This window comes from Phytophthora infestans, genomic scaffold (genome assembly GCF_000142945.1).
Source record: "Phytophthora infestans T30-4 supercont1.4 genomic scaffold, whole genome shotgun sequence".
Classification (NCBI taxonomy): Eukaryota; Oomycota; class Peronosporomycetes; order Peronosporales; family Peronosporaceae; genus Phytophthora; species Phytophthora infestans.
The window spans coordinates 3,200,058-3,212,234 of NW_003303755.1; the positions used below are offsets into that span (position 1 = coordinate 3,200,058).

Below are 12,177 nucleotides of genomic sequence, written 5' to 3' on the forward strand. Positions count from 1 at the left end.
TCTGAGCACCAACGACAAGCTAGTTTGCCAACTCGCCGTGGACGTTAAACTCCAGCGGTTCCCCGATATTTGGGCAGTGTACCAGGCTTCCCTTGTACGCTGGATCCGACAACCTCAAGGGCGCGGGGCTATCAGTAGCAACACTGAACAACTCGAGTTAACGGTAACACGGCGAGACCCAAACGCGTAGCTCAGTCGAGTGTTGCTCTGGTGATCGCGGACCTGAAGAAGCTGGCTGATGATTTGGATTATGACTGGGACGTGAAAAGAACTTTAATGCGCGCTCAGATCACTGGTGGGGATGAAGAGAGTCTGAAGATTCGGAAGACTGACTGCCATTCGTGGGATGAAGTGCACGATTTCTTGACCGAGTTGATGGTCTGGAGACCTTCGATCAGTCGCTTCTTTGCCTCCTCATCCGACAATGTCATTGTAGAGCCGACTGCTAAGATGTGGTTCGTAGCGGAGGCTCTGCTGTTGATACTGCGTACGCTACGTGAGGTTCAGCAGCTTACCACGAAAGAAAAAGCCCACACACTCCCCTTCATGATCCACTGCCTCGTGATTACCAAGCAACAACTGAGCCAAGAACAAATTCTGGCCGGATTGATCAAGCATTACCGATTGACGATGGAGTTCGATGCGACCGAGATTAGTCAGGATTTGCTTATGCTTCAAGAGAGTATTCTCGACGGTATCCGCTCTACTTTTGACGCGGCGCTGTCGGAGTTCCAGTGGTGCTCACTTCTGGACCCTCGATACGCCAGGATGGAGCATATCAGTGAGAATCAGCGTGAACAGTGCGGGTTTGCACTAGCGGAGCGTGCTTTTGAGCTGCACCGGAAGAATGCTCCTGCGCCTGGACTGATGCGCAGACTGCTGCAAGAGGAGGATATTCCTAACGATGCTGAAACAGAAGAGACGCGAATTTACATTGCGGATGAGATATCCACGTATCTGGCTGACATCCAACAGTCGAAGACGCGCATAACAGACCCTTTCAAATGGTGGCGCGATAACTCCACGCGCTATCCGTTCTTGTCTCCTTTGGCGCGAGTTTGGCTCGGGACTGTGGGCTGCTCATCTGCCGCCATTGGCGGGCTTCGACGGAAAATCCCATCGCTCGTGACCATGGACAACTGGAAGTATGAAGAGATTGAAGACCCGTGGGAGACCATGATGAATGTGCTGTACCTGCACGTGAGTATGCGCAAGCCGAAAAATGGGGCGATGTTGTGAAGGACTATTTTTAGTCCAATCAAATATTACGTGTGCATTTTTTTCACATTTTTGCTGGTCAGTCGTACCTCAAAATGCGCTGCCACTACGAGGTCCTCGCTGTAGCTCGTGATGCGTCGGCGGCGGAGATCAAGAAGGCTTTCCGTCTAAAGGCATTGAGGTGGCATCCAGACAAGCATCAACAGAACGGCATCTCGAGCGAAGAGGCTACAGAGCAATTCCAAACCATTCAAAATGCCTACGAGGTGCTGAGTGATCCGCACGAGAAAAAATGGTACGACGAGCACCGTGAACAGATTTTACGCGGTGGAGACGGCAACGAAGACGGAGACGACGAAGATGAGCTCAATTTGTTCCGGTACTTCAGTGCGTCGGTCTATTCGGGCTTTGGGTCGGACGCCAAAAGCTTCTACTTCGTGTACGGTGAACTCTTCGCCAAGGTGCGTTTGCCTCAGTACTTTGGATTCTGTAACAGCAGTACTCATAGCTAATATGTGGACAGATTGATGGATTGGATTTGGAAGGCGACGATGGGTCAGTGTCGGACGTTGCGCCGGAACTTGGAGATGCCAACACGTCGATGGAAGATGTCAATTACTTCTACCAGCACTGGAAGAGCTACACGACGCAACGTAGTTTTGCGTGGGTGGACGAGTACAAGACGACAGATGCACCGACGAGACTGGTGAGACGAGCGATGGAGAAGGAGAACAAGAAGCTGCGAGATGCTGCGAAGAAAGCATTTACTACTAAAGTGCGTGAGCTCGTGGACTTCGTATGTCGCCGAGACCCGCGAGTACGTGCCTTCCAGAAGCAAAAAGAACGAGAAAAGGAGCAGCGCCGTGTGGAAGAGGAAGCTAAAAAGCGTGATAAACAAGCTGCGTTTGATGCCGAGCGACGTGCCTTTCAGGAGCAGCAGGAAAAACTCTGGGCTGACAATAGAATGGAAACTAGCCGTGTTGCTGACCGTGACATTGAGCAGGAGCTCGAAAAGCTCCGAAAGAAATTGGACGCAGACGTGCTGGTGTGTGACTTGTGCAACAAGACCTTCAAGTCGACGAAACAGTTGCAGAACCACCTCACGTCGAAAAAACACCGCGAGAAAGAGATGGAGCTGGGTGTTTTTAGCGATCTCAGTGGTCTGGATGATGAAATGGATAGAGCTCTACAAGAAGAGCTTGTTGCTCTTGGCAAGGTGAAGCGTGAAGCAAGTGATAGCAAAGATCATCCGACCACAGTTGAAGACGAGGATACTGTCCAGGAGGTCGATACGAAGCAGCAGGAGGCTGACGAAGAAGCTTCCCAAAAGAAGGCAGAGGCGGAGCGTGTGCGACTTGAAAAGGAGAACAAGGCTGCCGAGAAACGCCGCGAACGTAAGGAGATGCGCAAGAACAAGAAGAAAGAGAGTGTAGACAAAATTGTTAACAACGCGCGCTCGAAAAAGGAGAAGGACGAGGAGGAAGAACAACGTGGTCGTGGGAAAAAAGGCAAGAAGCGACGATAGACAACTGTATCAAAAGCAACGCAATGAATCTTAGAGGGTTTTGCTAAAGCGATTTACACTTTATGTGAAGACTGACTTCTAAGCGTTGTTGCGCAATTATCGCAGACTGGCATCCATTTGGATGCTGCACATTTTGTTACTGCTGGTGCTGTGTTGCAGCTTGAGCAGTATATCACGGTTTCTTCCTGGTTGTCTGTGGCAGCTTTGGAGGACGAGGTTTGCTCGTTGATTGACAGTTTGTCATGTGTACGCATTTGATTGAGTTCACGCTCTTCTTTCCAACGTGCCACCCGAGCACGTTGCGCATCTCGTCTCTGCAGATCAAGCTCCTTCTTCAGTGTAAGATCACGTTGAACACGTTCGTGGAGTGAGTCAAAGTCGTTGTGAACCTGATCAAAGAGCCACTGTAGTCCTGATTCCAGACGTTCGTCTACGCCACCATAAATGGCCGGCTTGGCTACACAAGGGACAATCTTGGAGCTGGGAAACTTGATTAAACGTAGCAAACTCTGCATCTCCTTCTCTGCTACTGCATCGGAGTGGTCTCGTTTGTTGGCAAAGCTGAGAAGTTTACAACACTGGATTAGATCATTTAATGGACATAGGATGAAGCCAACATTTGCACGTACATGAGCAACGGCTTGTTGATCATGAGCTCGTTTGCCATCGATTCTTCGAGAACGTTTGCTGCATGAAGCAACGAGTTTTCATTCGAGGAATCGACCACGAAGATAACACCGTGAGCCTGAACATCATTGAGTGTCAGTATTAACCAGAAACGAGTAGATCACAGCACGTACATCGGCGTAGTATTCCTTCCACACGTTGCGAAATGCTGGACCGCCTCCGAGGTCGTAGAAAGTAGCCGACCCTGTTTCCGTCTGGAAGGTGGCTGATGTGAAGCCTGCACTTGGTACGTGCTCCTTATCCAGATCACCTTGCAAGGTTGACAGAAGCGTAGTCTTGCCAGATCCGTCAATACCAATGATAAGAAGAACGATATCCATCGTGCGGGCGACCTTCGGCATTTCCTGGTTGTCTTTGAGTTCTTCATCAACCACATTTTGTGATGATGTTTTGTCGCTGGTGTGTTGCTTCAGACACATGCAGTGAACATTGCTCTCAGTCTTCCCGTCGTCGTATAGGACCGTGAAGTTGCCGTGGTCGTCGACAGCGGTGATGACACCGGGAAAGTACCGAGGTCGACCTTTATACCGACACAAGACGCGGTCGTTCACGCTGAAAGGGACGACAGCTTCGACCTGGTTTGACGCTTCAGCGTTTACGGTAGACTCAATAATAATGCGTGCAGCTACCACGTCTCTGATAAAAGCTTTGCAATTAAGAAGGGTTAGCGGAAAAGGTGAGAGCCATGACGAGACAAATATTTCGCCTCAAAAGCTCACTTTTGACGGAGTTTGGTTTCTCCCGTAGAATTTGCTTGGCAAGGTCATCCATGACGGGAATTACGCTGGTAGACATAAAGTCCGCCATCTTGCGGCGGTTGGTGAGCTTCTTGGCATAGCCTGCACTCCTCGTGTGATGTACGAAGCGGCTGCTCTTTTGTTCGTCCACGAAGTCGTGTATAAAGTGGTAAACGCTCTCTGGCTGGTAGAGCAGCAGTGACTCGATGAGTGGCATCAGGACCGGATCCACACATTGCCGTAGGTATTCGTGCTCATTCTCAACAGCCTTGTGTGGAATATCTGCGCATCAGATTTGATTAGGCAGAGTGGCAAAAGTAGTCAGCACAACAACGACGCACATGTGATATCCCGGGGCGAAGTCTTGATCGCCTCGCGAAGTCTTCGGGCGCTCATAACGCTGTCAAAACGTCTGCAAGGGATGTAAGCACGGCTCAAAACGTGCTAGTCTTGTAGCTAGCGGGCGGAGTGTAAAGCCACCTGTTGCGCAGCGAAAATAGTTGAGCCATGTCTAAATCTGAGCTGGTGACGTGTAGCTCAGCAACCGTTTTAAAAACATAGAATCCGTCCGAATTTAGAGCTGATCCTAAATTAGGACACCTAACCTTATTTATGAGTTCTGCGTTTGATGACACAATTGCCTGCCCCAGCGATCCATTCATGATGATATTTTTAATAATAAGCTTACGTAAATTACATGTACACGTTGAATTGCGATTGTCCAGACACGCGCCTATCCGGCTAAATCAGCTACTGTACTACTGTACATACAGAATATCTTTGATGAGTGTCGAAGAGCAGCATTCCTTTCAATACAACAGTCGTTTCAATTTGCCTCCAAGTGAAAGTGGTGTGCCGCGTCGCTCACACGAACCCTTTTTTATGAGCCGCACGTTGGTCGTCCAGCAGCTGGACCAGCTGGGCGACGTCGCAGTGATCGTGATTCTGCTTTTATTGAGCACAGTGTTTGACAGTCGCAAGCTATTAATAATCGTAGCGACAGAATTAGAGCTGAAAAGTTTGGTTATTACTGTAGCACCCGAAGACTCGCTGCCGCACTTAACCACTAGTCGTGGACCAAGTAGCGATGGCTCGAGGTTCAACGGCACGAAACGCATAGACTTGAGTTGAAAAGATCTACACACGACGATAGTTTCAATTTAGCAACGAGAAGGTTCCTCCAAGCATCTTTTTCGTATGTCTTTCAAGCAGTGCCGAATCGACGAGCTTTCGTTGATAAAACGACCCATGCGTTTCCTTACATAGTGAAGGCGAGTGATAATTTTGCCGTGAAACGAGCTCTCATTTTAACTAATGCTATTGCTTGTTCGCTTCCTTTTTCGACCAATGCCGATGCCGATTCGGCTCAAAAACACTGGCTTTACGACCTGTTTATGCACACAAGTCGCCCCACCGCTGTTTTGTGGGACATTTTGACCTTGTGACTACACAACCAAGTGCTTCCATTTGCCCATTCGAGGTTCCGTGTGCGGAAGTCTTTTGCTGCGTGGGGGCAAATTCAATCGCTTGGTGCTACCTACTCTCCCTTGTGGCAAAACTGGCAGCGTCACACGGTACGAGAGCAGTGGAAGTGGTAGCACAGTCTGAACAATGAAAATGAACTGAACTTTGTACTTGTTGAAACCAGATTGAGAGCTCAGTGCAACGCTTGAGTTTTTGTTGCAAGTCCGAGAGGAAGTAGCGAGAGCAGGCAACATGCGAAATGCTCGCAGTGTTGCGGCATTAGTTGCGGCGTCTCTGACTGCTGATGGAGTCCTGGCTGCGAGCGATGTGTGCACCCCACCGGAGCACAGCGTGCTCACAAGCAACTGCTACGACGCTTGCAGCTCGTCACTCTGCGTAAACTACGCGTCATCGGCAACAGAGGACAGGAGCAAGGAGGGCAGTGATGCCGGATTTTTCTACCGCGGTTGTCCAACCGCTGATATGCCGACGTGCAAGGCAAATGTGACTTCGGGAGGCTGCCAAGTGCAGTGCTTAGTGAATTCGCCAGCTAGCTGGAGTACGCCACAGTGGACGCTGACAATTGCTCAACCTCAAAGCGACAAGACCGACACTGCAGTTTTCCAGCAGATTGACGATCTCACGTTGCCAGCTACCTTACAGAATCTGTACGCTCGAAGCTACTGGAGGTACTGGAAATCTGCTGACGCTAATGGCTTTTGTGTGTCTTGTAGTACGATTGTTGGTGCGACAGCAAGCTCACATATCGCTGTCCCGCTCTCTTTCTCGTCGGATGCCTTCCGCGGAGGCACAGCATTGCAGCAAATGTACGGGTGCTGTCCCTGAAACCGTTTTTTCTGGAATTTTATAGTTATTGTTTTCATTCTTGGGCGCAGAGTAATTTCCGACGTTAGTGTCGGGGATATTCTCACTAACATATTTCCAGACTCTCTTCAGACCCTGTAAGCTCCATCTTCGTTCACTGTTAAGAAACAAAAAATAATGACTGACTTGTGTCCCCTTGTTCTTGCAGTATCATTCAACGGGCAAAGCTCACCCAGTTTGATCCTCGTGGCTCACTCGCTTTCACTTCGGTGTCCACTTTGTACGTTCTACAGTAGTCTCTTGCTCTTGAATCTAGCGTACTTATCCAACATAATATTTCGTACTTTAACAGAGATCTCCGGGACAATCAACTGTCCGACATTCCTACTATTATTTATGAAATGCGCAACCTGTCCGCACTGTATCTTCAAGGCAACACCATCGCCAATGCCCACGTCACCCTCCCGCAGCTACAATATTTGCAGGAATTACCCGTTTTCGAAGCCAATCTCACAGTCGATGGAAGCTGCTCCTTCGGTTACGAAGCTGTGTCGTGGAAAGACAAGAAAATATGTTACACCCATGGGGATGGTCTGGGCAGCATCAATAGCTCAGGGTCCAAGGAAAAAAGCACGAAGTCTACAGCTAGTGAGAGCAGCAGCACGTCTGTGGTGCTCTATGTTGTTCTCGGGCTTGTCTTCGTTATCGTTCTGGCTGTGGCTGGCGGTGTTGTACTTCTTCGACGATTGAAGCAGAAGACTGTCAAGGAGCAGCATGACTCGCTTGTATCTGCCGATGGTAATAAACTCAAGGCCAACCTGAAAAGTTTCAGGGCACGAATGGGTGTGAACGGTACGATGCAGACTACGGAGCTTGAGACTTCGCTGAACGATTATAACACTGGAGGAGGACTGCGCAAGGCTCCATTCAAGGAGATCCCGGCCACCGATATGGTAATGCTCAACCAGTTGTCAGCTTCGGGGCCTGTAGTGGTCGCGCTTGCCGAGCATCGTACGAAGTTGGTACTCGTGACTAAGCTTCAACCCAGTGACGATGATGTGGAGGCTGCTTTGGACATGGTGCCAACGCTTTCGCAGATGCGTCACCCACAGCTTCTCTCGATTACTGGACTGGTTTGGGACGACCGCCACGCAATGACTGCAGTGTGTGAATACATGACACTGGGGACTCTTGAAGCGTACCTCCGCAGTGCTGGATCTAAGCTTAACTGGGTGAATTTCAAGATGAAAGCAGCCGCTGAAATCGCACGTGGTCTCATGTACTTGCACAGCCAGCACATGGTCACATATGACGGACTTAATGGCAGAAGCGTGTTCGTGGACCCTAGCAAGGGCTGCAAGCTGAACCCGATTCAGGCTGCATTGCCTACGGATGGATCATCGCCTTACAGTTGCCAGTCATACTATCGTTGCTGCGACTCCACGTCCAAAGCGTTTTTTGCTCCTGAAATTTTGATTGGCGAGCCATCACGGTCGTCGTCCGACATGTATGCGTTTGGTGTGTTGCTGGCACATCTGGACACTTGCCAGACTGCGGATGAAATGATTAGGAGCTCGTGGAGAATGCGTACACATATCGGCGATTTCGACGCGGACAACGGTACTCTTCTTTCCACCGATGGCACGGTTGTGTCGACGAATGTTTCCGATTCCGATAGCTCGCGACGACGTACCACCCATCTCGACAGCCTACCGAGTGTAAACAACGGACGTATGTTGCAAAGCTCGCGCAGTCTTGCGTTAGAGGAAAACCGTCGTCGAACGACACCTGTGCTTGGTACCCACAACAACGATGAGACCAGCTTCATGAACATGTTCACGTTCACACCCGAATGCCCCACGATGGTCAAGGAGCTGGCGGGTGCGTGTCTTCAGTACGATCCATCGCTACGACCCAGCGCGTCCTACATAGCAGCCATGCTGCACATTTAGGCACCTGAAGCAGACTAAAACACCCAAAAAGTACTATAGTTTTGAGAAGAAAGATGTTTTGAAAATCCATCACTAGAAGAATTTGATTTGACGATGTTTCTTAGATTGAAGCGGGACGCGACGCAGTGATGTTGATACACATTAAAAGATCTCTATGGCTCAATACGGTGCTGCTGCTTCTTCGTCAAGTACTGAGAGCGATCAGGTTACGACATGCGTGATATGCCTTGAAAGTCTGGAGAACAGCCTGGCAGCGTTGCGATGTGGCCATGTTTTCCACCATAGTTGTGCCATGGAAGCGATTGCACACCGTCATGCTTGTCCTGTTTGCCGACTCCAAGTAAGCCCCCAAAACGTTGTGCGACTATACTTGTCCCTTGCTGAGCAAGTTGCTCGTCATGACAACTCGGAATGCAACGTTACCCACCGCATCGAGCCAACGAATGCATCGCGTCTTCCTGAGCGTTTGCGAGAGATGAAAGGCGAGCTGGACCGTGCACACCGAATCCAACGCATGACTTCAAAACATTCATTCCGGCTGGAGAACGCTGTGGTGCGTTTGAAGCAAAAGCTCGAGCAGACCACGCGTCGGATGCAACACATCCAGCGCGAATTGGAAGGTGCAAAAGCTCAGCTGCAGATTGGTAGGATAACCTGTTGCACTGGAATCTGCGCTTCGAATACGAAGCCTTATATTAGCTAAGTACAATTACTGGATGTTGCTCTAACACTTCGCTGTGATAACCCTGAATGTGAGCAGCAACAACGATTTACACACAATATAACCAGTCGAGGCGAGCTTTGATCGAACTCGACTGCAAGGTTCGTAACACCGCTGAATTGATGCTGGAGACGATACGAGAACGGCAATATTCTCGGTGTGCGAGCTGCGTGAGCGAGTGGGCCGAAATGAATCGCATCGCGCGAGAGCTTGCACCGGTTGGATCGGGGGCTTGCTGCCGGCGTCACACTCGTCAAAGATCAACAAGAACCACGCGTAGAGCACCTCCGAGGTCGTACTTGCACCAGCCGCAATCGGCTGCGGATCAGCGGGATTGCGTCTTTTGAAGATCTATCTATGCAAGGGATGTTCATTCACACTGTCTGTGCAGATCCTGTTGCTAAGCAAGTGATGAACAGAGTTGAGTTGCGTAGCTATCAATACTGTACGTTTGCACGAGCGCTTGCAAGAGAGGAAATCCAGAAATAGAAACCGGTGTGCCTAGTGCTAAAAAAAACTATTACTGTATCCATAACTTCGAAGTATTGTACATGTATAATAACGTTATTTTAGGCATGTAGCGTCGCTACAGTAGCGATTGAGTCACGGACGCTTTCTTTTCAATTGAACGACACTTTTTATGCATCGATTATGGATTCCCATCTATTAATAATCGTGGTCGCTAATCAGCAAATTCGTCCAAAGGTGCGCGTTGAGACCTCAGCTTGGTGTTCAGGCATCGAAATGCATCTCACTGCTGGCCGGCTGCCAGCCGGCCAGCAGCCGGCGGCTGGAAGGCCGACAATATCGAAGGAGCACTGCTCCGAGCAGGTGGTGACCGGGTCACTGACCTCAGCCCGAAGATGAAGAGCCTGGAAGCATACGGAGCGCTATGCTGGTGAGTTACGGATACTGCGCGACCACCAGAGACGAGACCTTGGAGGCGGTTGGCCGAAATGGCGTCATTTTTGGCCACCATACGTTCGTCCACATACAAAATCCAAATGTGGACGCACATCCGTAAATAACGGGACCCGTAGCTGCGCAGGCACCACTGATTCGTTCCACAGGCTATCAAGCGCATCTACACTGAGGCTTTTCTCTGTAGTAACATACAGACGCACTTGAGTGCTGGTTCTCGCAGTGCGGCCATTCTTCAGATAACAGCGCTGGCGCCTGCTGGCTGTCGGAACAGTTGGCTTAGTATAAATCCTTCCACTCGCTCACTCGCATCCGAGTATCCTCCACTGTTCGTGTCCCTCCCAACCGCCCTGGTCCCTATCTCAGCTCCGCTGTGGATGCTACTCTTTGCCCCACCCAATCCCTCGTCCTCCTGCATGAAGAAATCGGACAATCCCGACGTCGTCGACATGAGCACAGCGTGGCTTGAGCATGCGGCAGACCAGCCGCGTCCAGATGCACAGCCCGTAGCTCTACCGGCACTGCAACTCGCCGCCAACCGGCACCGACTAGCAGCCATCATGAATGCAGAAGACGTCGCCACGGCTGCTGCTGCAGCAGCTATTGTTGGTCGTGCGACAGCTGTGGGTGCTAGGAAGAGCTCACTCGCGTTCATTCTTGGGGGCAACACGGACGAGGACCGAACCTCTTCGACTGGCCCAAGCTTTGGTACGTTACGCTGGTGCAACGTTGCAGACGAGTGGCTAGATTTGCACCTCCGCGACTGGCAAGGACTGATCGCGTGTTTGCTGACTTGTTGCAGCTGATTTCGCGGTTGCTTCAGGTGTCTCCACAACGGAGAACCGAGCAGCCAATGTGCCGACGCCAACGGCTGCACCGAAAGCTTCAGTGAAGAAGTCTCGTATCTGCAAGTTTGAGAATTGTACTCGCTACGTGGTAAACCGTGGACTTTGCATTGGTCACGGCGTACGTTGGAGCTTTTTTCATTATTGTTCTTCTTGTTGTCCTTCAAAGTATCTCCGTGCAAATTGGTATCTAACCGCTGAACATGCGCTGTGCAATCTGATAACAGGGCGGAAAGCGATGCGCAGTTGTGGGGTGCACGAGCAGTGCTAAAAATTTGGGAGTGTGCTGGAAACACGGTAAGAATAATGCGATTGCCGAAAAAGGTGGCTTCATGATTTGCACTGACAAATTGCTGCGTAACATTTCAAAGGTGGCTCCACCAAATGCACCGTGGCGGGGTGTGAAAACCGTGCCAAGTCTCGTGGTGTTTGCTGGTCTCACGGAGGAGGCACGCAGCCATTTACTCTTTCGGTGTGCAATTTCATTTTTTGCTAACGATTTCTGGTTTCTTCAGGTCGCAAATGTAGCGAGGAAAACTGCACTAAGACGGCAGTTTCCCACGGTCTCTGCTGGGCTCACGGAGGAGGTGAGCTGCATTGCATTTCTTTAATTTTGCCAACCATTAGCATTGTGGGCTGCTTGGGTACTTACGTGCCTGGTCTTTTTTTTCTCTTGTCCTTTTCGCGTTTGCCCTTGTCTGTTGCTAAATTGTTTATTGTGAACCAGGCAAGCGATGCGTCGTGGAAGGATGCCGTAAGCCTGCATACGAGCGCAACGGCAACGTGTGCTCTTTGCATCAAGCAACCAACGCTGGTAAAGCACCTGCCAAGCGATGATGGCAGTCCCCGCTCGTTTTGCAGGCGGGCGTATAGAAAAGCATAGGAGATCCACGCACACTGGTGGGGACAGAATCGGAGGAGTAGGGAGGAGCGTTGAATATTTATTGTCATGATAGTTTTGACGCACTTCAAACCTTGTAGAAAAAGGCAATCCAAATTTTTCTTGCAATTTGCTGGTGTGTCCACGACACTGTACTCAACTTGCTGTATTGCTTACCTGTTTCGTTGTTTAACAACTCATCGTCTGACGATCACCGAAAAGACGAGACTTTGCATTACAGATGCGGCACTCTGATGAAGAGTCTGCCCGAGCAGCGAAATGGGAGACACCATCGACTAAAGTCGAGCTCAACACTGCGTACGTCACGTACTACGTGATGGTTTATTTGGAAGAAGTTCGAACATGATACCGTAAGTCAGTGCATGCAGCCAGATATTACTT

The 12,177-nt window shown here is 50.1% G+C and overlaps 5 protein-coding genes across 5 annotated transcripts; 4 read left to right on the forward strand and 1 right to left on the reverse strand.

Moving 5' to 3' along the window:
* Positions 1–1,313: 1,313 nt before the first annotated feature.
* Positions 1,314–1,746, forward strand: PITG_03770 (uncharacterized protein; the record flags this gene model as incomplete). The annotated part of the gene is made up of 2 exons (XM_002906770.1): positions 1,314–1,683; positions 1,742–1,746. The coding sequence occupies 2 exons, from the start codon at positions 1,314–1,316 to the stop codon at positions 1,744–1,746; spliced, it is 375 nt and encodes a 124-aa protein (XP_002906816.1).
* A 73-nt stretch (positions 1,747–1,819) lies between these two features.
* On the forward strand, positions 1,820–2,743 carry PITG_03771 (uncharacterized protein; the record flags this gene model as incomplete). Its single annotated transcript, XM_002906771.1, has 2 exons — positions 1,820–2,434; positions 2,522–2,743. 2 exons carry the CDS (start codon positions 1,820–1,822, stop codon positions 2,741–2,743), a joined length of 837 nt encoding a protein of 278 aa, XP_002906817.1.
* A 53-nt stretch (positions 2,744–2,796) lies between these two features.
* On the reverse strand, positions 2,797–4,384 carry PITG_03772 (ADP-ribosylation factor-like protein; the record flags this gene model as incomplete). The annotated part of the gene is made up of 5 exons (XM_002906772.1): positions 2,797–3,304; positions 3,373–3,488; positions 3,544–3,774; positions 3,859–4,076; positions 4,150–4,384. 5 exons carry the CDS (start codon positions 4,382–4,384, stop codon positions 2,797–2,799), a joined length of 1,308 nt encoding a protein of 435 aa, XP_002906818.1.
* A 1,269-nt stretch (positions 4,385–5,653) lies between these two features.
* On the forward strand, positions 5,654–8,408 carry PITG_03773 (protein kinase; the record flags this gene model as incomplete). Its single annotated transcript, XM_002906773.1, has 5 exons — positions 5,654–5,741; positions 5,816–6,299; positions 6,366–6,458; positions 6,665–6,736; positions 6,809–8,408. 4 exons carry the CDS (start codon positions 5,884–5,886, stop codon positions 8,406–8,408), a joined length of 2,181 nt encoding a protein of 726 aa, XP_002906819.1.
* A 292-nt stretch (positions 8,409–8,700) lies between these two features.
* PITG_03774 (uncharacterized protein) lies at positions 8,701–12,142 on the forward strand (the record flags this gene model as incomplete). Its single annotated transcript, XM_002906774.1, has 9 exons — positions 8,701–9,052; positions 9,521–9,574; positions 9,913–10,027; positions 10,334–10,758; positions 10,874–11,016; positions 11,123–11,192; positions 11,411–11,482; positions 11,623–11,678; positions 12,017–12,142. The coding sequence occupies 9 exons, from the start codon at positions 8,701–8,703 to the stop codon at positions 12,140–12,142; spliced, it is 1,413 nt and encodes a 470-aa protein (XP_002906820.1).
* Positions 12,143–12,177: the final 35 nt, after the last annotated feature.